This window comes from Staurois parvus, unplaced genomic scaffold (genome assembly GCF_062004578.1).
Source record: "Staurois parvus isolate SC_StPar_1 unplaced genomic scaffold, SC_StPar_1.0 ptg000501l, whole genome shotgun sequence".
Lineage (NCBI taxonomy): Eukaryota > Metazoa > Chordata > Amphibia > Anura > Ranidae > Staurois > Staurois parvus.
Window position 1 is genome coordinate 1,402,847 of NW_028318297.1, and position 26,053 is coordinate 1,428,899.

The following is a 26,053-nucleotide window of genomic DNA, read 5'->3' on the forward strand; positions in this document are numbered from 1 at the left end:
TATGCTGTCTCGCCAGTTAGAGGCCAAAGGAATATCAATTGGGCTCTCGAAAAATTAAATTTTTTCCCTGGAACGTAGACCGGAAGATCCAGAGGGTTGGTTTCTTTTTCTTGGGGGAAAGTTAGATGGATTGGAATATACCCTAGCTAATATATACTGCCCAAATAAGAACTTAGTGATATTCTTAGAGGGGATGTTGAGGAAACTCTCTGAATTGTAAAAGAGAAGTCTGGTCGTGGCTGGAGATTTTAATCTGTGTTTGGACCCTCAGCTGGATGCGTCATGTACACAGAACGGTGTAGGAAGTTGAAATATATATTTATTTAATAGGTTATTATATAAATATCAACTGGCGGATACGTGGAGAGTGAAACATCCAAAAGAGATTATACCTTCTCTTGTGCATGGTTCATATTCAAGACTAGATTATATACTGATAGAGCATAGAAAGTTGGGCCCTGATTTACTATTGTGCCTGGGCGCATTTTCCGTGGGCGAACGTCTAATTTTTATGAGCGACCGTCTACTTTTACCCCAGAATGAGATTTACTATTGAGCAGCGTCCATAAGTAGACGCCCAATCGAATTTACTAACGAGACACACACCCGGATTCAGACTCACAAAGCAGACTTGCTAAGAGGCACGTCTAACACCATGAAAAATCACTGCAGAGACATGTTCACTTTGAAATTTGCTTTGCCAAATATCAGGACTTCACTTTAAACAATATCTGCCATTTCAAAAAAAATTAATGTGTTAAAAATAGTTTTTTTAAAGAAAATCAACACAGTAAAAAACTAGACGCCCGTGCAGTCTTTGGTCGATATAACTGAGCATGTGCAGAACACATTTTAGACGTCCTCTGTGGGCGCTTGCTTTTTAGCCACTGCTCAATAGTAAATCTCAGTGTGGATTCCTCTGACAGCCGGCACTCGGTCGCGTCTACTGTGTTTAACAAACAGCACTAAGCATATCTTTATATATTCTAATTTAATTTCCTTAGTTCTAGTGATTCTATTTTTGTTTCTTATCCTTTATAATTATTTCTGTAATGATTTTACTTATTTCGAAGGTCTAGATAATATTTATTTTGACAGCTGAATGCAATAAAAAAAAAAAACAGCGTGGGTCCCCCTTCTCATCCATACCAAGCCCTTGAGGTCTGGTATGGATATTAAGGGGGAACTCCACGCCGAAATTTAAAAAAAAAAAAAACAGCGCGGGGACCCCCTCAATATCCATACCAGACCCTTATCCGAGCATGCAGCCCGGCAGGTCAGGAAAGGGGGGGGACGAGCGAGCGCCCCCCCCTCCTGAACCATACCAGGCCACATGCCCTCAACATGGGGGGAGGTGCTTTGGGGCAGGGGGGGCTCCCCCCCAAAGCACCTTGTCCCCATGTCGATGAGGACAAGGGCCTCTTTCCCACCACCCTGATCCCGCCCCCCCCCCCCCCTACGTGAATGAGTCTGCGGTACATGGTCCCGCGACTCATCCACGAAAAAACAGTGTGGTGTAAAAAAACCACAGTACAGGGTCTTTGACAAGTCCTTTATTAAAACAATGTCCCCCGAAGTAGATCCAACGTCAATTACGGCGGCGGCGACCCGAAAAAAGAAAAGTTCCGCTCCCGTCCGGAGGCTTCCAGCCTAGCTGACAGTTCTTAAATAGGTTAGGGGCGGGGCCAGCCTTGGACATCATCCCCGCCCCTTACCTATTTAAGAACTGTCGCCCTGTCTCTCCACTGAGGCTAACTAGCTGAATGCAGGAGACAGTCTGACAGTTCTTATAGGTAATGGGGCGGGGCCAACCGGGGACATCATCCCAGTGACCCCGACCCATGTCACATGCTTGCTGTTCCTGGCTGGCCCTGCCCCTTACCTATATAAGAACGGTCAGACTGTCTCCTGCATTCAGCTAGTTAGCCTCAGTGGAGAGACAGGGTGACAGTTCTTAAATAGGTAAGGGGCGGGGATGATGTCCCCGGCTGGCCCCGCCCCTAACCTATTTAAGAACTGTCAGCTAGCCTTTTTTTCACAAGGCTGGAAGCCTCTGACGGAAGTGGAACTTTTTTTTTTTTCTTTTTTTGGGTCACCGCCGTGATTGACGTTGGATCTACTTCGGGGGACGTTGTTTTAATAAAGGACTTGTCAAAGACCCTGTACTGTGGTTTTTGTTTTTTTTTGTTTTTTTTTTTTTTACACCACACTTTTTTTTTTTGTGAATGAGTCGCGGGACCATGTACCGCAGACTCATTCATGTAGGGGGGGGGGGCGGGATCTGGGGGCCCCCTTGTTAAAGGGGGCTTCCAGATTCTGATAAGCCCCCCACCCGCAGACCCCCACAACTACCGGCCAGGGTTGTGGGGAAGAGGCCCTTGTCCTCATCGACATGGGGACAAGGTGCTTTGGAGGCCCTCAACATGGGGGGGGCCCTCCCCCCATGTTGAGGGCATGTGGCCTGGTATGGTTCAGGGGGGGGCTTGCTCGCCCCCCCCCCTTTCCTGACCTGCCGGGCTGCATGCTCGGATAAGGGTCTGGTATGGATATTAAGGGGGTCCCCACGCTTGCTTTTTTTTTTTTTTTTTTAAATTTCAGCGTGGAGTTCCCCCTTAATATTCATACCAGACCTGAAGGGCTTGGTATGGATGGGAGGGGGGACCCACACTGTTTTTTTAATTTATTTAATTCACAGAAATAAATGTAAAATTCAGCTGTCAGTGGGAAACCCCGATGACAGCTGAAACATTGCTTCTGTCCCTGCAGAGAGCTCCGCTATTATATTTGACATTAAAAAGTATAGAGACTGCAACATTGTATCTATTTGTATCCATTTCGGATGTAGATGTTTTTATTCGGATACATATAGATAGAATGTTGCAACCTTATATACTTTTTAATGTCAAATATAATAGCGCAGGTCTCTGCAGGGACAGAAGTAATTACTTCGCTATTATATTTGCCGGCCATAGACGGGGCGAAAATGGGACAATTTTTTTTACCATTTGTGGTAACGTCGGCCCATTGAACAACCGATTTTTTTTTTTTTTTCATTTTTTTTTTTCCCCAGACGACTTTAGACCCATCTAAAGCACGCCATAGATGGGTCTAAAATCGGCCAATTTTTCTGCTGAAAAACGAACGATTTTCGGGCTGTTACTGGGTTAATTGGTCAGCCGTTTTTTGGGATTTTGGCACATATTTTTTTTTATCAGCAACTTTGTAAAAAAAAATTTCCAACTTTGCTGATAAACAAAATATGCTAAAATCCCGAAAAATCGTCCCCCCCCCCCTCCCCCCCTTTCCTGACCTGCCGGGCTGCATGCTCAGATAAGAGTCTGGTATGGATTTTGGGGGGATCCCCAAGCTGTTTTTTATTTAATTTCAGCGTGGAGTTACCCCTTAATATCCATACCAGACCCGAAGGGCTTGGTGTGGATGGGAGGGGGGACCCCATGCCGTTTTTTATTTATTATGGTGCTGGTTTTTAAATGTAATTCTCCCTTTTTTTTTTTTTTTTTTTCTTTTCTTCACTATAGCTCAGAAATTCACCTGTCACTTCCCCCAGCTACTAAAAGAGAAAGTTTTCTTGGAATTTATATCCCTAAAGGAAACAATGTTTACTTTGAGTTTATTAAGATACAAAGTTTTCTGTAACTTCGGGGAAAGTGACTTCTAAGCTTGTGAACTATAGTGAAGAAAAAAAAAAAGGCTGGCATTTGCATTTGAAAATCGGCGCCGGCATATACTTTGTATTGCGAAAAAAATTAACAATTGTGTAAACCGAGGCATTATTTTCAATGGATTTTCATTCGTAAACCAAAAATTACGTTAACCGAGGCGTTGGTAAACCGAGGTACGCCTGTATTAGTATTGCAATCCTTTGTATTGGGATACATAGAACCAACATACATCCAACATACATCTGAATTGGCAACATAGCACAACATTTGTGTCGCATTTGAGATATCTGGCTAGTTACACTGACCTTGCCCAGGGACCTAGGATTGATTCACACCACAGAAATACAGGCAGGTTTAGTGTTCAACAGCTCCGTGGATTAGTGGTTAGCACTACTGTCTCACAACGCTAGGGTTGTTGGTTTGAATCCCAACCACAGCAATGAATTTGCATGATCTCTGTGTGACTACCCTAACATACATGTGCTGGTGGCAGCATCTTTGCTTTCTGTTTAAATGATCCCTAGAATGTGAATTAGAATGAGGCCTTGTCTGTTCAAACACCTTTAAAGTAGCACCTTATGTGAATGTCAAACCATGGGACGAGATAAGGACCTGGACTAATGATTGATTGGATAATGCTGGTTTGCACTCCACATCCTTTGGGAAAGTTTGTCAAACCATGAGAAGAGTGAGCGAAAGATGGATTAAAAAAATAAAATAAAATAATGGCATGGAGTCCCCCCCCCCAAATCCATAACAGACCCTTATCTGAGCATGCAGATACCGCATGCCTTCAAAGATTTATTTCCTTTGTTGAATTGCCTGCTTGGTTCACACTAGATGTGATTTAAAATTGTGCTTTTTGTTGGCAATTTCACCGTGTTTTCTGTAGATTTACCAATGAGCTATTGCGTTTTTCAATTGTGTTTTGCATTGCGATTTCTGTTGTAGTCTATATGTGAAATCGCTACAAAATGCTGAAAAAGAAGAGAACTACTTTTGAAATTGTGCTGCAGCAAATCGCTTACATTAAGACACTCACATCCACATTCATTAGATCGGATATCAGGTACAATTTCAATTCCCAAATCTGAAATCGTGCACCCTGGATGCGACTTGGCATTCGATTTGCATGGCACGCGACTTGCAAATTGTATGCCAAATCGCACCCTATTGTCTGCTATTAGAGCAGTCACATGGGTGCGTTTCCGACACTGATTTCTAAAGTATTACATGTACTACTTTTGTGATGATTTGCATAGATATCTGTGTCGGATGTCTTGCAAATCGTAAGGAAATCAGCATCTTCACTGTACGTCGCACAATGTGACTGTGGAGTGTTTTTCCGATTTATGGGAAATGCCGCATACTAGCAAAAGTGAATTGACATTTTCAGTATTGCATGCGAGATGTGGTCATGTGACTGCCTTAACTCCTGCGATAATCTGGAGTCAATTGTGCCCATAGGGCCAAGAAATATTGCCAATAGGGTTCCCTTTCACATCCCTGTTCAATGTTCTGTTGTATGCTGCACAGGTACAGTTCACTGTGGCTTTCTTTCTGACTTTGATTTGTGGGGCCTGTATACCAAGGGTTAACGCAGGTGGGAAGAGGATTCATCAGGTGCAAACACTTTCTCTGACCAAATGAATGACAGTGGTGGGTGTGGCCTACCTTATATATAGAGATGCAGTTGGGGCTGATTTTTGCCTGGTATAGGCACATTATTTCTGTAAGTCCTTGTCTGTGGTGGTTTGGGGAGGAAGAGATATATTGTGGTGAATTGCTCCAGGCCACACTCACGCTGTGTTTTGATGTGGGCTGTAAATGTTTTGCATGTTCTTCCTTCTAAGGTGTGTTTTTGTTTTGTTGTACAATGATTGTGTTTATTACCTTTGCATTGTAATCCTAACACATGTCCATTGCTCTGCTCTTCCAAGTTTGCTTTATTTAGAATGAAATGCAGTTTTCAGACAAACATGGTGAGAAATGTATGTGTGGGGGATTTGGGGATGGGGGAGGTGTTTATATTTTGGCATGTATGTATTTTTATATTGATATTTCGATCTGCAGCTTCTGTGAATAAGCCCAAGTGATTCATATTAACCATTTGTTTCCTGCTGTAACCTGTGAAAGCATAGTTCATTATAAGTATAATCTTTTAGATTGTAAGCTCTTATGAGCAGGACTGTTCTATTTTAGCAACATCAATCCTGCTTTTTTTTTTTTTTTCCACACCAAGATATTGAATGTAGCTTTTTGTTGCTGTCCAAATAAATGTGGAATGTGTATTTGATCAATAAACATTTGTACTATGTATTTTTTGGGGGGGTTATTTCATGTTCTAGTTGTATGTTGCACAGTGGCTAAATGGTTAGCACTTCCACCTGGCAGTACTTGGGTCGTTGGTTCGAATCCCAGCCATGGCACCTCCTGCCTGGAGGTTGCATGTTCTCCCTGTGCCTGTTTCCTCCGGTTATTCCGGTTTCCTCCCACTCTCTAAAGACATGCTGGTAGGTTAATTGGATCCTGTCAAAATTGTCCCTAGTATATGTATGAATGTAAGTTAGGGCTCTTAGTACGCCCCTTGACGGTTAGGGACTGATGTGAATTTACCATATCTATATGTAAAGCGCTGCGTAAATTGACAGCGCTATATAAGTATCTGAAATGTACTAGCAGCCCTAACACTTATTTTTGCTAGCTATATAATATGCCCAAATCTTCCTTGTTAGAGCACACATGTGCAAGTATGTCCAAAATAACAAACCAAAAGCCCCCTATTGCACGACAGGACCATGTTGGGTACCAATGAATAGGTCATGTTCAATGTGCAGCTAGCTATTCTTTTTCTACAATCCTCTTAAATTGGGCCCCCAATTTATGTTGACTTTGGGCCTTTACTGGCAAATATATATTCATCAATGTCATATATACACACACAGTATAGCTGCAAGCATACATTCACCAATGCCAAATCTACAACAGAACTGCAAACATATATTTGCGAATGTCATATACACAATGGAGCCGCATGTAAAATTGCTATGGTGCGCACAAAAACGCCAAGACGGCTGTTGGAGGAGGCGCTAGAGCAGCTGTCATACCGGAAATACGTCATGACGTTTGCGGGAGGACATTGCACACACCCGGAAGTGTGAGTGGATGGGAGTGTAGTTAGGAGAATTTAGTGGTAATTTGCAAGTCCTATTTTTTTAGTTTTATGTTTTGTTCTTTTGTGGAATTCCAGACCACATCTGGACATGTCGAGATCGCTGTTCTCCACCGAGGAGCTGATCCTCATTTGCTGGGGAAACATTACTAATAATTATTGTATTTTCAGTTGAAAACATGTCCAATTCCTAGATCCATTGAGGTACATAGCAGAGGTTCAAGGTTCTTCCTAACTATACAGGTGGCACAGACACAAGCATACAGCCAGGGCCACTGTTAGATATCATGGGGCCCCGTACAGCATACCTGACATCCCCCCACCCCAGAAAAAATATCCAAATATATTTATGGTAAAAATACACTAAAAACATTATTAATGGACATAATCCCAACCATATTCCTGTGAAATCTAAATGATAAAACTGTACTGTTCATAAAGCTGTGTGTGTAATTGAGGTTTTGGGGCTCATGGGTGCTGTGGCCTGTAGAGTGGGAATCGGTGGTTTGTTTTTGTGGCTATCGCTGTTTGCAGGCAACCTATGTTACAGTATGGAATTGCTGCAGGTCATAATTTGACCTGCATATGGGTGCAGGTGTACAGCCCTGAACACAGACAGTGAGCATTCAGGGCCACTTCCCCACGCCTTCACACCTGTCAGATTAAAACCTGTGTTCATACAGCTGCTGTGTCCCCATAGTGTAACAGGTGGCTCTAGTCACATAAACAACCCACTCATTCATGCTGTACAGGCCGGAGGACCTGTGTGAATGGGGCATTTTTTTACTTTTTCCTCAGCTCATTAATTTCAATGGCCTGCCTAATGTGTGGGAACATGCAAAAATACTGCAGGCATATTTTAAAAGTGTGTTGCACCTAACCATGCACATCTGCAAAGGGCATTGCATTTCTTTGCTGTGCTGGAAAATGTGTGTTCTTGCATGCGTTTCTGCACCACCAATGGTGTGAACAAGTCTTAAGGGCCAGTTCACACTATAAAAACAGTCTAGATGTGTTCCTGATGCGTTTTTGCATGCCCTTTTGGCATGCATGTTTTAGTGTGTTCCAGTACATTTTGGATGCGTTTTGGACACGTTGCATTGCATTTTTGTATCCCTTCCAGCTAGTTTTTACTACTTTTTTTATTCAATTTAATTAGGGATATGTGCGTTTTAGTACATTCAAGGACGTTTCAATGTGTTCCAGTACAGTTCTGTGCAGAAACAATGCAGCGTGGTCAACTTTGTTTACAGCATCTGCAATGCAATGAAAATGCAAGCGCTGATGTGAACTATGACATTGACAACCATATAACCTTCTTTCTGTGCGTTTGTGATTCCGAAAAAGCAAATGAAACACATGTAGTGTGAACTGGTCCTAAAGATTATTAGAGGTAAGGGAACGGGGCTGACCAGGGATTGTGAATTCAATCAGACTAGTGGTGATATACAATCTGCAATCGTATAATGTGAGATCTGAGCTGTAGCTGATTAGAAAATGAGATACATTCACTTGATCAGTAAATAGTTAAAAAGAGTGGGGCAGTGATCCTTAGATTTGCATATGGGACAGGTGATGAGGGGTTCAAGTTGTATAAGGAGACAGATTTAAAAGAGAAAAAAGTTACAATGAAATATACACAGCATGAAACTTGCACATTTCCTAATTGGCAGAAGAACAGGACGCAGGTAACATTCATCCATTTTCTAATCATTAGACAAAATCATAATTGATTGATCAATATTCCTGGCACTGAAACAACCCAGAAAATTGATCTCCATTTTTTTAACGTTCATAAATGTCAAGGAGCTTATAATCTAAGGGCAGAAACTCAGTCATGTAACTAGGTCCAATGAACCTAACAGCATGTCTTTTTGAGTGTTGGCAGAAACGCATCCATACAGGGAAAGCATGCAAACTGGGATGTAGTCATGCCTGGGATTAGAACACTTGACCCAAGCGCTGTAAGTTCTGAGCTCTAACCACTAAACCACTGTGGGAGACAGTTTGAGATACAATGTAGAAAAGTTACATTGTTTAAAAATGATAAAGCCAGCGCTGGTCAAATTATATAGACTACTAAAATGGTATTACACAAGATAAATATAACCACGAACAGTAGTGCATAAACTCGTGAAAGGTCATCCACCCCTGTGACAGTGTACTACACTATTAAGCACCTTTCTGGCTCCTGTGGCTGAGCTAATTCCTCCCCAGGACCATTTGGGCATCCACCCTGATGTATGGATGGAGCTGGATGACTAACCCATAGCTGCCAGCATACCGCTGCACCCCCAGATGTGGGATGTGTATAACCCATGCACATTAATACTTTTGTTCTGGTGAGTGTAGACCAGTCCCAAGGGTGGTTTACCTTTCACGAGTTCATGCACTACTGTCCGTCACGGAGAGACCACGCGTGCCATTCATAGGAACTCTCTGAGTTGGTACTCTGACACGAAGGACATTCCATTATTCAGGAATGATTATATGAACTTATTTTAGCACCATTTACCATTTTACATCATTATTGCAATTCTTTACACTTTTTGGTTTTTACATGCGTTCATTATTGATCAAATGCATTTATAGCACTGCACTTGTCTTTAACGTAGAATAGTTACGTGATTAAAGAGAATGAAGATATATAATTATATTGGGATTTGAGATATAAGTGTGAAAATGTTTAACATTTGAAAATAGAATGTATGACATTCATTAGTAAATGCATTAGTTTCCTGATCATTTTGGAGAAACAGAAAAAAAAAAAAAAACAATTCTAATAGGTGCACTATTTGTTACATTCTAAATATTCTCTTTTGCTAACACAAAAACGCCAATGCTATAAAACCCGCGCTTGTCTGCCATCTAGCGAACATATACGGTATTGCACCTAAAAATGTGCTAGACGCGATTCTACATTTACTAATAGCAAAGTAGATGTTCGTCAATGAGATTGCTAGACGCCGCTCAGAAGACTGACAGGTCTTGATTGATTTAATTGAGTCTGCCTGAATGTTCAGTGTCTGCTAGTAGACTCACGTCTTAGTAAATCAGGGCCTTGGAGTCATTGGTTCCAATATATTATAGAAGTCATGTTCATTTCTGATCATGCTCCCGTCTCAATGAGATTACGAGTAGGAGGCCAAGATCAAATCGCTATATGGAGAATAAATGAAATGCTCATACAGAATCCCAAAGTAGAGAAAAGGTTAAGGCGAGAAACAATTTTTTGAGCTCAATAAGACTAATGAAGTCTCAGTGGCCACAGTCTGGGAGACACATAAAGCTTATAATGGGGGAATACTGATTTCAATAGGAACAGAGAAACAGTGCGAGGAAAAAAAAATAAAGATGGTGACGGAAGAGTTGGAACAGCTACATAAAAAAAAAAGAGGAACAGATGTATATCAGAAGAGTTTAAAAGAGCTTATGGAACAAGAGTCGAAGATATTTAATAGGGTCTCAAAGGAAAGCTACCAGTGGGGGAATAGACTTGGGAAAATATTTAATGAGAAGGTTAAAGAGCAAGAAATTCCAAAAATTTCATAGAAAAAGAGATGGGAAAGGAGAAATATTGCATGCTACCTCTGATATTGCTAATAGGTTTCAAAAATATTATAGTGAACTTTATGATGTGAGCGGTGGTGATCAAAAGGAAAGGGAAGAGGAAAAGAATCTAGCAGAAATATTCAAGTGAGGTGGAGTTGCCACAATTAGCGCAAGAAAAACTAGAGACCTTTGAGACCCCTATTACCCTGGAGGAAATTAACTTCGCCTTTAAGAACATGGTGGGAGGTAAAAGCTCAGGGCCAGATGTATACACCGTGAGATACTTTAAAAAAATTTTTGAGATTTTCTTGTCCCTAAAATGTGTAGGTATATGAACGCACTGGGAGAGGAGTTGGAAATGAGGGAGCAGTCACTGCAAGCTCTCATAACGATTATTCTTAGAAGGGAAGGATAGCTCACAGTGTGCCAGTTATAGGCTATATCATTAAACATAGACACGAAACTATATGCGAAGGTGTTGGCAACGAGACTGAAGGACTTAAAGCTGGAATGGGTACATCTAGATTAGGTGGGTTTTATACTGGGAAGAAAAGGTAGGGATAATGGTGTGAAATCTTTGTTTCTTGTACAAAGAGCTAAGAGAGAGAGAGCCGGCAATACTCCTATCGATTGATGCCGAAAAGGCTTTTGATAAGGTTAATTGGGGATTCATGTTTGATACACGAGGCATTAGGAATATGGCCTAAAATGCTAAAATGGATAAAAGGACTGTATAATAGCCCGTCAGCGGTGGTTAAGGTTAATGGATCGCTTTCTCAGTTTTTTTTAGAATGCACAATGGCACTAGGCAAGGATGCCCCCTCTCTCCATTGTTTGTATTGTCTTTGGAACCTGTTCTGGTGAGGGTAAGGAAGTGTGTAAATATAGCGGGAATAAAGATAGGTGAAGTGGAGCATAAGGTAGCCGCATATGCAGATGATAGGTTTTATATTGTTAAACCTAGAATAACGTTGCCTAACCTAATGAGTATTAAAACAGTATGGTGAGCTATCTAACTTGGAAATAAACCCGGTAAAATCTGAAATATTAAATATCAACCTCCCAATGTCAGAAGTTGAGTCTACAAAAACTTTTCATTTATCTGGAGGGAAAAGGAAATTCGTTACCTGGGAGTTAAATTAAGCCCCTCAACAAAAGGTATATATCAGGCAAACTATATCCCCCTAATAAATTAAATTAAGGAAGAGCTAAGGAGACTTTGAAAAGGAGTAGCCTCTTGGATAGGACGTATAAATCTGATAAAGATGGTGATTATGGCAAAAATTCTGTATAAGTTCCACATGCTCCCAGTTAACCTTACAGGGTCTTTTTTCAGGATAATAAAGAAGATGATTACTAAGTTTTTATATGGACAAATAAGAAACCAAGAATCAGTTAAGAGGTCCTGAGCAGAGAAAAATGGATTGGGGTTTGGGCTTACCCAAATAGGAATCCCAAGGTACTCCAATTTTGGGGAGTTGATTGGGTTTCCCACAATTGGAGGGGATCTAACAGAGTTAGGGATTTGTCTCGGAGGGAGACTAAATGAATTAATTTACTCCAGTCCCTAGTACCAGGAGGGCTTAATGTAGAAGTAGATATTAACTGCTTTATCAGCGATGTTTAGAAATATTTTGGGTTATTTTTAATTTTATTAATTTTAGTAATTTGTAATTTAATTTTTAGTTATTTTAATTTAAATTTTTTATTTTATATACCTTTTTTAATATGTATATTTTTTTATAATATATGCATTTAAATGTATGGTGATAGTTAATTTTAGATTTTCGAGACATCATATATATGTGAGGAATTGATAAGGTGCAAAGGTCATAATGATTAATATGTTTATATTTAATTCAGATTTATTTGGTTGTCAAATACAATCTAAGAATTGTTTTTGATGGGCGTTAACCTCATTTATGTATATTTCATTTGGATATGTTATTTAATATTGCGTAATAATTTGTACATGGTTTAATTGTTTTTGTAACTATCCGTATTCTGTGTATTGCCCCTTTAAGTTTATACATGGAGCCTGTGTGTTGCCATTAGTTTACATCACTTCCTGTGAGATGTGAGTTGACTAATTAGGAATTATTAATCACCTGGTGATTCCAATTATTATTCTCAGATAGAAGTGGTAAGCCGCACTGCACAGTCACCCCTATGAGTAAGTCAGGGCGTGATGGTGTGGCAAACTGGAAGTGACGTGGGTCCAGAAGTGCCGTGACGGCCTTCTGTCCGACAGTTCTGGAGGTGGTGAGAGCACCAAGCGGTCCCTGATGATCACTATTACTTGCATTATGGGCTTGTTTTGATTCTATATATTGTAAGTGCAATACTTGTAGCAATAAAGCGATATATCTTGGGTAATACACCATTGGAGCGGTCCAATTTTTCTTGTTCTCTTTTCATGATGTGGTGGAGCATGGAGTAATTATGGAGTGGATACTTGAATAACCCTGTCATTTGCTCATTGAATGAGCCAAATTTGAGGAAACTCCCAGTACTTACCAGCTGAAGCCCTTTTCTGTATTCTATGTACCAAAGGCAGAGGACATTATAACACTGGGGGCGCACTTTGATCACTGTGTGTTTTGCTCACTATAGTGGGTTGATTTGAACACTTGATTTTTTGGTCACTGTAATTTTATTTCATATATTTATATATATTTTTTCACTGGAAGATATTTTGAGGATATATGATAAATAAGTTGGGACAGTAGGTTGGTAATTTTTATTAAGTTTTGGCACTGTGAAGTGTATACGCTACTTTTTCACTAATTCATTATTGTTTGTTGAATGCTGAGGGAAAAAAATGAATTTAATCCATTTTGGATTAAGGCTGTAACATAACAAAATGTAGCAAAAGTTAAGCGCTGTGAATACTTTCTGGATGCACTGTATGGGAGGGCTTGTGTGTTTTTTGTTTTTTTTTTAATTATATAGCAATGTTCTATATGAAGTAAGGGTAAGCAAATATTTCACTACCAAGGCTTTACACCATTTACTTCTATTTTCAACAATCTCAATTCTGAAATTTTTAAGCTAAAGGAGTTTGATCGATGGTCTTCAGTGGGTCTTAAATACCCAGTTATACCAAGGCCAATTATTAGGACTTTCATACTCTGAGAATGGAATATGGATTGCCCAATTCTTTGTTTTTCCAATATTTACAACTTAGACACGCCATTACAGCCGAAGCGAAACTCTCCCCATGGGCTTTAGTCCAACCCACTCTTCAACTGCTAGTGCTCTCTCCGGCTAAGAAGGGTCAGATTTCTTTACTGTGTATGGGGCCTTTAGAACTGATTCACAGATGTGCGGTGCAGATTGAAGCTCAGGTTTCACAGTGAATTGATACAGTAGCTGTTCATTGGTTCATGTCAGGTTTACATAAGGTTCAGGACAGGATTAGTTCAGGATCTCATCCTGTTCACACATAGAAGTCAATAGCTTGTAATCCGCACCTGAACCTGAAGGCACTGCTCAGAAATTGCGCATGACTTTTTAAAGCTGCTTTGAATCTGCATCCCCAGTGCACCAGACATAAGAACAGGCTCCATAGGAAGCGCTGCTTTTTCACGTCATGCGTATTGGATGCGGTTCAAATGGCATCCAATACGCGTATATGTAAACCGGCACTAAAACTATGGGCATCGAAGTCGTCCTTTCTTAAATGTAAAACGCACTGGTCAGATGATCTAGGTCACATTTCTGATGAGTGGTCCACGATCCTTTCCAATGTATTATTGGTATCTACCTTTTTTTAAAAGCTTACACAACTCTTTTATAATTCATTGCACCTACTGTACCCTACAAAAATTGAGTGGCACAGAAGGGACACTCCATTGTGCCCACGCTGTCCAGTGGAAAATGGAACCTTGTTACATATGGAAATGCCCTAAATTAGTGCAATATTGCGTCTCTTTACTGTCATTGATTAATATTTTCTCTCTCACTCTTCCGTTAGACCCTTAACTATGCTTATTAGGCTAATTCGATAAGGAGCATTTTGAACCCCTTGCATACACTGCTATACTCTGCCTCTTTATGGCTAGGAAACTCATTGCACAAAAATGGCCTTCTCCAACAACCCCTTCACAAGATAACTGGGTTAAGACAGTGAATGATACAGTATCACGAGAAAAACTAGTCCATCACAGAGATAGTGCCTTATGAAACTGTGGGAGGCCTGGCTGTGCGGACTCCTGTCCTGGCACCCTTCCACTTGGTCAAGGATATTGATTGGAGGAGTGCCCTCTGGTTTTGTATAATCATGGATCTCTCTCCAACTATCACCACACCCACTGTGAAAAATGTATTAATATTTTTCACTTACCACACCTTGTGGTTAATATCCCTCTAAGGTAAATGAGGCTATTAATTGCAGAGACAACACTGTCGTTTTTGATACATGTTGTTTTTTTTCTTTTTTTCTCTGTTCATTGATCGGCTGATGACTTGCCTTAGAATACTTGTGCATGTCATAGTTCGTTTTGTATTGAGAATATTCTCTCTGTTATGCATGACAGACTTTTTAATGGTCTCACATTGTCATTGTCTCACATTGTCAGACTGTTTTATCTTTGTTTTTTTTTTTTGTTGGTTTTTTTTTTCCAAATTAAAAAAAAAATAAAGCTTCCAAAGTATGCCACAGGATGTAATCCTTTGAGGTCAGAGTGCCAGATGTAATAAAGGCCTTTATTAAGTTACCATTGGAACTCCTGAGGTTGGAGGCCAGGTGGGGACATCGAACTGTTAAAAATAGTCGCCACCAGGGTGTGAGGGGACCGAAGAGACACTGATTGGCACTGATTTGCATAAGTCCGATAAAGGTAATGAGTAGGAGAGCATAGAACAAAGAATTGCCAATCGGTATCTAGTGTGTAACCACATCAAGAGGTTGATAGGCCTATGTTTCCATCGCCACCCAATCAGGTCTGTAAACCTTGGAATATATTTTAAGTGTGTGATCTGGGCTGTGTAATATTTCTGGAGATCTTGAACTCCCAAGCCACTGACCCCCTTGAGTGCAGTAAAGCGTGCGCCGCAGAAGCCTAGGACCTCAAGGCTGCCACACAAAAACTAATTTTGAAACCGCTGCAGGTCAGCAAGTGGAATTGCCACAGGCAGAAAGTGAAAACATAAAATTCCTGGCAACAAAAACCATTTTATGGGCCGCAACTTTACCCATTCAGGAAAGATGCCCCCGGGATGACCATACGTCCACTTTCCTTAATAATTTGGTCATCAAAGATGAGTAATTGATTTTATTTAAATATGCTATGGAGGGAGTTAATTTAATCCTAAGGTAGGGGAGGGCTTGCAATTGCCAGGAAAAAGTTAACTTTTCAAATTTAACAGGACAATCCTCATCCAGATTTTATATTTAGCGCCTCCATTTTTGCCCAATTCACCTCCAGGGCAGAAATGTTTTCAAGCGAGCAAACCCACAAGCGATGACGAGGAGGTCTGGAGAGAGAAGCATATCGTCCGCAAAAAGGTCGCATTTATGCTGTATACCCCCCTGCTCTCCACTCCTAGCACATCTGGATGAGACCGAATGGCTATAGTTACTAGAGATGAGCGAATCGAAGTAGGCGAAGTGGAATTCGTTTCGAATATTGGAACACAGAATTGTTACTGAGGGCCACAGAATTGTTACTGAGGGCCACAGAATTGTTACTGAGGGCCACAGAATTGTTACTGAGGGCCACAGAATTGTTACTGAGGGCCACAGAATTGTTACTGAGGGCCACAGAATTGTTACTGAGGGCCACAGAATTGTTACTGAGGGCCACAGAATTGTTACTGAGGGCCACAGAATTGTTACTGAGGGCCACAGAATTGTTACTGAGGGCCACAGAACCGTTACTTAGGGACAGACACAGAATTGTTACTCAGGGACACAGAATCGTTGAATTAAAGAGTATGTCAGACAACATGCAGAGGAGTGGCAGAGGAGGCAATGTTTTAGGAGCGAGCAGACGTGGCAGCAGAGGAAGGGGACAAGGCAGCACTATTCGCAGCCAGAGGCCAGTGCTCCCGGTGTCATCCAGCGGTCGTGTCTCCACCGACAACCCTGCCGTCATGGATTGGTTGGCTCGGTCGTCTTCCTCTTCCCAGGTCACCTCTGACACCTACAGCCAACGGTCGGTGGGTACGTCAGACACAACCGTTAGTTGGCATGGCCCGGGACCAAGCCCACTGAAATCACGTGTCCTCTACCTGCCCCTGTCCTTTGGTGCTCCTTCACCAAGCGAAGTATCACATGCTGTGGGCTCAGCCCCACTGTACAGTGAGGAAGAGCTAACAGAGGGCGGTCAGGAACGGGGGGAGACATCCGCCTTTTCAGCAGCCAGGCGAAGAAGTAGTGGCGAGGAGAGTGGCTTGGTAGCCGGTCTAGAGACAGGTCTGTCTCCTGACCCACACGCAGCCGAGGGGGCTAGTAGTGAGGCGGAGACCCTACTTGATGATGAGGAGGTTGATCGCACTTGGCAGCCTCGTCGTCATCAGGCAATTTCTTCCGCATCATCAGGAGAAGAGGGTGGCCGCTTGGCAGCGAGCGAAACAGTCGGTGGGTTGCCCAGGAGGCAGCAGGGTCTCAGCAGTGTCAGTGGAGCCAAACGGCCACGGAGTAGAGCACCAGCTCCACTGCAGCCTACCACCACGGCCAGTAGTGGTGCCGGTGTGCACGGTGGAAGCAGCAGTCAGCCAGTGAGGAGTATCGGGGGCAAAGTTTCCTACTCGGCGGTGTGGCAATTTTTCGTCAAGCCGCCCGAGGAAGTAAACGTAGCCGTATGTCGACTATGTGGCCAGAAAGTCAAGCGTGGCCAGGGGGCCCATGTTGGGACTACAGCGTTGCGTCAGCATATGCAGCGTCGCCATTTGGTGGCCTGGGAAAACCGTGATAAAGATACGGCGTTCTGCCCGCCCCAGCCCCCGCTCCATCACCCGCTCCGTTACTTGCTCCGTCACCTGGCGTCAATCGCCCTCCATCAGCCAGTCAAGGCTCCAACACCTCTGCTGAGGGGAGTTGTCGCTAGTTGGCATCTTCCACTTGTTCAGATGCTCCTTCTCCTGCTACTCCTCTTCACGGATTCCGTCAGCCGTCTTTCTTGGAATCCGTTTCCAAGAGACAACAGTTTGCGAGCACGCACCCGACGGTGCAAAAGCTGAACGTCCTCCTGTCCAAGTTGCTGGTGCTGCAGTCCCTCCCTTTCCAAGTGGTGGACTCAGCACCTTTCCGAGAAATGATGGCTTGTGCCGCGCCGTGGTGGAGAGTGCCAAGCCGTCATTTCTTCGCCAAAAAGGCAGTGCCAGCCCTGCATTCACATGTAGAAGAGATGGTGGGCCAGTCTTTGAGCATGTCGGTCTCTGCCAAAGTGCACTGCAGCGCCGACGTGTGGAGCTGTAACTACGGTCAGGGACAGTACATGTCATTTACGGCCCACTGGGTGAACATGGTGCCGGCACAGCCGCACCAGCAACTTGGACAGGTCACGCCGCTTTTGCCTCCACGTTTGCACGTCCTTGGTTCACAAAAGATGTCCGCCTCTACCACCTCTTCCGCCGTGTCCTCAGCCGCCACCCCCGTGCCAAGTCCCATTACCCGACCGGCATATCACATGTGCTGGGCGCAACGGTGTCACGCTGTGCTGCAGCTGGTATGCCTTGGCGAACGTAGTCACACAGGGGAGGAACTTCTCAGTGTAATGAACAGAGAAATCGACAGATGGCTGTCTCCGCGCAAACTCAAAATCGGAACCATGTTGACCGACAACGGAAAAAACATGGTGTCTGCTCTGCGTCAAGGAAGGTTGTGCCATGCGCCATGCATGGCTCACGTGTTCAATCTGGTTGTCAAGCGGTTCCTAAAATCCACCATCCCACTGCAAGACATCCTTAAAATGTCACGTAAACTTTGCATGCATTTCAGCCATTCCTACACCGCAAAGCACACCCTCCTTGAGCTGCAGCGGCAGAACGGAATTGCACAGCATCGCCTGATCTGCGACGTTGCAACAAGGTGGAATTCAACCCTACACATGTTAGACCGCCTTTACGAACAGCGAAAGGCCATCACCGATTTCCTGATGTTACAAGCGGATAAAGGTACTCCCCTGTGTAACTTTGATGTCAGCCATTGGCAGCTCATGCGTGACACCTGCCGCTTGCTCAGGCCCTTTGAGGAGGCCACGCTATTCGTGAGTCGGCAGGACTATGGAATGAATGACGTCATTCCTCTGTTGCAGGTCCTGGAACAAATGCTGTTAACAATGGCTGGTCAGGGTGCGGTAGACGTGGCACACAGATCTCAACGCCACATGACCCCTGTGGGGGCAGGACAGGAAGAAGAGGAGGAGGTAGAGGAGGACATTTGTGCTCAGGAATTATTGAGTGAAATGGGTGGTTTTTCCACTCAGCGGACAGGAGTGGAGGAGCAGGAGCATGTGGTAGAGGAGGAGGAGGAGGAGGAGACAGAGGACCCAGACGCACCGTGGCAGTATGCTGTGGAGATGGAGGCAGGGAGTCCCTCGCATTCCTTGGCACAAATGGCCCATAGCATGCTCGGTTGCTTGCGTAGCGACAGCCGAATAATAACCATCAGACAGAGGGATGAGTTTTGGCTGTCCACCTTGTTGGACCCTCGCTACCGTTCAAAAATGGTGGCCTTTTTCACACCTGCTGAGAGGGAGGCCAAAATAACGTACTATAAAAACCACCTATGTAGTCAGTTGGTCTCTGCCTTTGTGCGTCAACGTCCATCCTCAGACACTGTGGGCCCTGTGCGCTCGCGTTCCGCTGCCATGGCAGCAGGGGAGGGGTGGGGTGGTAGGAGCAGTGGCAGCTCCACCAGCAGCGGCTGCCTCAGTCTGCAGTCGATGATGAGTAGCTTTCTTCACCAGCGCAGTGAGGAAACTACTAACCAGCAGCAGCAGCATCAGGTGGACCTGGAGCAGGAGCTCAAACAGGCTTGGGCCTACTTGGACAGCACCCTGCCAACCGAGGTAGACAATCCCCTTGACTACTGGGCAACGAAACTTGACCTTTGGCCCCAACTAGCTGAATTTGCCCTTGAAAGGCTGTCATGCCCGGCCAGTAGCGTGGCATCGGAGCGCGTGTTTAGTGCGGCAGGAGGTATTGTAACTCCGCGGAGGACACGACTGTCCACCCAAAGTGTGGAGAGACTCACGTTTGTGAAAATGAATCAGGCGTGGATTAGTCTGGATTTCAAACCACCAGTTCCTGACACAACTGACTAAATCCGCCATGAATCATGCCCCAAACATGTGCCACTTTCAGGTCTCCTCACACTGCTGGTGTGTTGAATTTTTTGACATAGGGTGCTGGCAGATTACGGGCCTCCCATAGCTGCTGCCAGGCCCCTAATCTGCCATGGGCCCCTATATACCGCCTCCTCATGCTGCTGCCAGGTCCAGAGTCTCTCATGGGTCCCTGTACGGCCTCCCATTGCTGCTGTCTCCATCGCCACACTCTGCCATGTGCCACTTTCAGGTCTCCTCACACTGCAGGTGTGTTGAATTTTTTGACATAGGGTGCTGGCAGATTACGGGCCTCCCATAGCTGCTGCCAGGCCCCTAATCTGCCATGGGCCCCTATATACCGCCTCCTCATGCTGCTGCCAAGTCCAGAGTCTCTCATGGGTCCCTGTACGGCCTCCCATTGCTGCTGTCTCCATCGCCACACTCTGCCATGTGCCACTTTCAGGTCTCCTCACACTGCAGGTGTGTTGAATTTTTTGACATAGGGTGCTGGCAGATTACGGGCCTCCCATAGCTGCTGCCAGGCCCCTAATCTGCCATGGGCCCCTATATACCGCCTCCTCATGCTGCTGCCAAGTCCAGAGTCTCTCATGGGTCCCTGTACGGCCTCCCATTGCTGCTGTCTCCATCGCCACACTCTGCCATGTGCCACTTTCAGGTCTCCTCACACTGCAGGTGTGTTGAATTTTTTGACATAGGGTGCTGGCAGATTACGGGCCTCCCATAGCTGCTGCCAGGCCCCTAATCTGCCATGGGCCCCTATATACCGCCTCCTCATGCTGCTGCCAAGTCCAGAGTCTCTCATGGGTCCCTGTACGGCCTCCCATTGCTGCTGTCTCCATCGCCACACTCTGCCATGTGCCACTTTCAGGTCTCCTCACACTGCAGGTGTGTTGAATTTTTTGACATAGGGTGCTGGCAGATTACGGGCCTCCCATAGCTGCTGCCAGGCCCCTAATCTGCCATGGGCCCCTATATACCGCCTCCTCATGCTGCTGCCAAGTCCAGAGTCTCTCATGGGTCCCTGTACGGCCTCCCATTGCTGCTGTCTCCATCGCCACACTCTGCCATGTGCCACTTTCAGGTCTCCTCACACTGCTGGTGTGTTCCATTTTTTGTCATAGGGTGCTGGCAGATTACGGGCCTCCCATTGCTGCTGCCAGGCCTGTAATCTGCCATGGGCCCCCGTACCGCCTGGTCACGCTGCTGCTGGGTCCACAGTGTGACATGGGTCCCTGTACCGCCTCCCATTGCTCCCACTCTGCCATGTGCCACTTTCAGGTCTCCTCACACTCCTGCTGGTTTCCATTTTGTCATAGGTTGCTGGCAGATTACAGGCCTCCCATAGGTGCTGCCAGGCCCCAAATCTGCCATGGGCCCCCGTACCGCCTGGTCACGCTGCTGCTGGGTCCACAGTGTGACATGGGTCCCTGTACCGCCTCCCATTGCTCCCACTCTGCCATGTGCCACTTTGAGGTCTCCTCACACTCCTGCTGGTTTCCATTTTGTCATAGGTTGCTGTATGGCTTCCCATTGCTGCTGCCTCCACCGCCACACTGTGGCTCCAAACACTGGTTTTGGCCCCGTGACTGGCCAAATGAGTGAAGTGTGCGGTGATTCTAAGATCGACGGCACTCATCTGCATGTCATACTGACTGACAGTATTATTTCTCTTCCCCAGCAGACTCCAAGGGCATTTAAATTAAAGGTACAGTGTTCTGCACTAATATTAAGTCTCTCTGAAGCCTAGAAACACCCTTTTTTAAGTTAAATTCACAGCGAATATATTCGACTCGAATCGAATATTGTCCACGAATTCGCCGAATCAGTCGAATCGAATTTTTGATTACTTCGCTCATCTCTAATAGTTACGAGTTTCCGTTGCGATGATGAACAGAGTGGAGAGCGGGCAAGCCTGTTGTGTGCCTGATGCGATTGGGAGGGGCTCCGAGGTATAACCCTTCATGCGGATTTGAGCTGAAGGATTGTTTATATGAAGTCCCCAAAAATTACACAAATTTAGGGCCAAACTGCCAATTGGATACAATTTTAAACAAATATGACCATGAGAACGTTTCAAACGCTTCCCTGTTGTCCAGAGAAAGCAATAGACTTTAACAGACACCCCCTCCATCCCATGAAGAGTGAAGGATTGAGATATCTATAGCCTGATGAATCTGATCTGACACCTGTCTCCCTCTCTAGAAGATCCCTATGAGTAGCTGATAGGGATGGTATGGGAAGATTTGCCACAAATTATGCTTTATGGAATTTTGTGTGAACATTTCTTTAAATAAAAGTGGACCAACAAGCCCTTTAAATGGAAATATTTGTCATGAACTTTGCTTGCTAGCGGGTGCTACACTTGAGCTAGATCGATCTCTCTCTTGAACGTTAGCATTATGAAAATTATGCAAATTTGTGAAAGGAAAAAGTTAAATATATTGTCGAAAATATTCAGACCCTTTGCAACAATACTTGAAATTTAGTTCAGGTGCCTCCCATTTCTTTTGATCACAACCCCCCCCCCCTTCCCCCGAACCATACCAGGCCACATTCCCTCAACTTAGGGGGGACAAGGGCCTCTACCTTTCAACTGTCGCCGGTGGTTGTGGGGGTCTGCGGGCAGGGGGGCTTTCTGAATCTGAAAGCCCCCAGATCCCGCCCCCCATGTGAATGAATGTGGGGTACATGGTACCGCTACCCATTCACAAAAAAAAGTGTAGTGTAAAAATGACAAGAGTCTTTGAGACGTCCTTTTTATTAAAAACAAAAGTCCCCCAAAGTAGATCTAATGTCAATCACTATGCCCACCACCAACTCGAAAAAAGAAAAAACTCTCCGCCGGTCGTCCATTCCTAAATAGTGTGATGTTACAAGGGAGTGGGATCATCCCGCCCCCTTGTGACATCATGTGCTGTGATTGGCCAAAACATTGCACCTGACCTGTGGTCAGGGTGCAGTGCATTGTGGGGTGCGGCGGGCAAACGGCCCACCAAACGCCCTGCCAAATGCCCTTACCGTTCGTGTATACACCGAACACATGAACGGCCCATGTTAGACTTGAACATGAAGTCTATCCCTAGTTATAAGTATGTTCACATCTTTTTAGATGGTGCTACGTCAGCAGCCTGCATTTTTTTTTACTTTGAAATATGGTTGATGCACACAGTGTAGCCAGGAACATACTGTATTACTGTGGATGGAGGGAGCATGATGTGCTCTTTGAGGGACCAGCACCTGGAATAGAAGGTGCCAGCAAAATATGCAGGAGGCTTCAGCTGTGCCATATTTCTCATGCAGTGTAACAGTGTCCATTTAGTTTTTTTGCGTTTTTGTAGTAGATGGACATATATATGCTCTTAAGAATTACACTTTAGCTTTTCAGGATATTTACATTTCTTAGCCTGTGCAGGAATTCACAATATATTGCTTCATGGTTCTATCCATCTTGTTTAGGTTGCTTCATGGCTCTATCCATGTTTAGGTTTTCTTGGTTGACTTGGTCAACACAGAACTAAAATCTTATTGTACAGACTATATAATACATGGCACTTGGCTAGGGAGACTCTTGGTACATTTTGAGTAATTTTATAAAGTTTTGAGATGCAGATTAAAATATATATGGTATGACATAACTCTTTTAATCTATTTATTGGTCCACCATAATTATACATACAGTATATGGAATAGTTGCTTTTTTATAAATCCATTTTTTTTAAAAGGGTTGATGGCACTGGAAAATTGTTAAAACCATGTGGTTTTAGGTTTTTGCTTGCCTTATGCAATAACATTTTTCTGTTTTGTGTAAAATATTTTTGAGTGTTTTCCGAAGGTTTGTGTGTAATTATAATAGGAACTATACTAAATTGTAATCGTATAAAACTGACATCTGCCTGACTTGTTGGCTGCTGGGTAAGAGCCTACTTAATGTGTACTATCTATGCTTTTGATTAATGTATTGCATTTCTCTCTGCAGAAATCAGGTGTCCCATTGGCCCGAAGTACTCTAATCATGCATTGTTATATGGACATAGGATTTTTGGAGTTCATCTGCAGCTTTGTCACAAAATCTGTAAAGGTTTGTGTGAATTTTTGTGAAAAGTAAATTTAAAGTATAAGTTTATGATGACCTGTGCGCAATTCTGATAAACCAATATATAAAAAATGAACAAGATAAATTGCTGCCGCTAAGTCCTCATATGATCTCACCACATATCTGAACAGCAATAATATAAACAGGACAGCGCTACAGACAATACTGAGTCAATGAGCCAAATGTATCATAATAATGACGTAACTATTCATCAAAATAGCATGTGAAACATCCAAGTGAAAGTCCCAAGTGTGTTTAAGAAAGTTCCCTTCCACCTGAGTGTTCTAGAGGAGCAGAAAAACGAATTCGCCGCTAGTGAGGGACCTTCACCTTCAGCCTCTCACCTGATTATTAGACCTACTGAACTTCGGTCTGCGCTGTTAACCCTATTCTCCCTGAAGCGGTATGCTAGTGTATGAATGTCACTCGTTTCACTGTGCACCCTTACGTGTTACGGTCTGACAAAGTCGCGTAGACGTAACATGTAAGGGTGTACAGTGGAGTGAGTGAAATTCATACACCGGCATACCGCTTCACCGCCGGCGGGATTACTCGGATCACGGTGACAGGACAAAATCAGGAGATGAGGGGAGGGAGCACAGTAACCTCTCATATGGAGCTTCCATCAGCTGCGGCAATCATAAAGATTACCCTGACACCACCGTTATCTGTAGTGTACCAGGCATGTGCACTTTCTTGTGAGTGTTTGCTTTTAATTTATTTCAAATCTTTTATATGGGTAAACACTGAGTTTTCTCTCCTCATATTATCGGTGTATCGCTTTTCATTGAAAACTTTGGAGGACCCATATTCAGAGGATATCCCCTTAGCCCAGAGAGAATAGGGTTAACAGCGTGATTAGACCAAAGTTCAGTAGGACTAATCATCAGGTGGGAGGCTGAAGGTGAAGTCCCATCACTAGTGGTGATTTTGTTTTTCTGCTCCTCGGACGGGAAGAGCCCCACATGGTTGAATCTTTTGTTTAGGCCCTTCAGAAGGGTGCCGACCACAATGGTACAAAAAAGCGCATTTTCTTTAGAAGATGTTGTCTGAGCATTCCACAATGAGGATACCAGGAAAGGGCACAGGGGTCAATGCTCCAAGAAGTAGACTATGAATCTGGATCAGTGGAGTATCATCTATGGGTGCAAGGTGTTCACTGCATACGGGCCCCGAGACAGGATGGGGGGGGGTGCACTGTGCTCTGACCCACAGTGCATCTATGAATGAGCACATGGGACCCCATGAGCCAGCTCTGACTTTGGGGGATGCTGCTGCCATCTTTAAGCACTCTACATGGTGATATAAGTCCCTGCATACAGCCTGGTGGGAAGAGTCTTGACAGCTGACACCATGCCTGCTCCTCCTGTGTTCTTTCACTATGCATTGTGGCCGTGATCTTCTCCTGCCTCTGTAAACTTTACTGACTCTGTACCATTAAAGACAGAATCTGTTTTGTGCAAGTTAAATGATGGAATCTTTCCCGTACACAACTCCCCAAACCCGTTCGTTTTGTCCAGCTGCTCTGTCTCTTCTCTCCCATTGCTTGTTTGGCTTGTACTACACCTGCAGCAATCCAGTTCCCCCCTCCTCCTCCCCTTGTTGATCCAACAATTCATCCTCAATCCTTTCCAGATCCCCAGTCTTTAAACCTACTAGTCTTATCCCTCTGTATGCTAAGCCATCCTTTCACCAGTGCCCCATCTCTCATCTGCAGTTGTCGCATCTTCAGAATACTGCCAACATTCTAATTCTACCTCATTGCTGCTTCTGCTAGAACTTTTTCCCTCCACTGCCAGTGTCCAAGCTGCAGTCCTCACATTACCACTCAACTGCTCATCCTACTCTCTTCACCCCCTGCTGCTTTTCCTCTCTGCACTCCATATCCATCATCACCTTCCATTGCAGCAGTTAATGTAATAGTAATATACTTTTTCCTAATTTCTCACATCTGGTACATAACACAAACCACTCGTGTACATTCCATGCCCCATTCTGCACATACTACCCACCACCATACACTCCATACCTCTCCTGCACATACCACCTGCCACCGTACACTCTATACCCCTATTCTGCACATACTACCCACCTCCATTTGCTCTGCACCCCTCTCCTTTACATATCACCCACTGGCATACACTCCGCACCCTGCTCCTGTACATACCACCCACCTCCATATACTCCATAGCCCTATCCTGCACATACTACCCACCGCCATATGCTCCATACACCTATCCTGCACATATGCACATAC

General features: G+C 44.2%; 1 protein-coding gene across 1 annotated transcript in view; it reads left to right on the plus strand.

Moving 5' to 3' along the window:
• The window catches only part of LOC149452039 (HEAT repeat-containing protein 1-like), a gene marked incomplete at its 3' end in the record, with an annotated part of 102,092 nt that overhangs the window by 41,108 nt on the left and 34,931 nt on the right, over window positions 1-26,053 (plus strand). Inside the window, exon 5 of the mRNA XM_089689856.1 lies at window positions 23,680-23,781. Within this exon, the coding sequence (XP_089545982.1) occupies window positions 23,680-23,781 (102 nt within the window). The remainder of the gene's footprint in view (window positions 1-23,679; window positions 23,782-26,053) is intronic.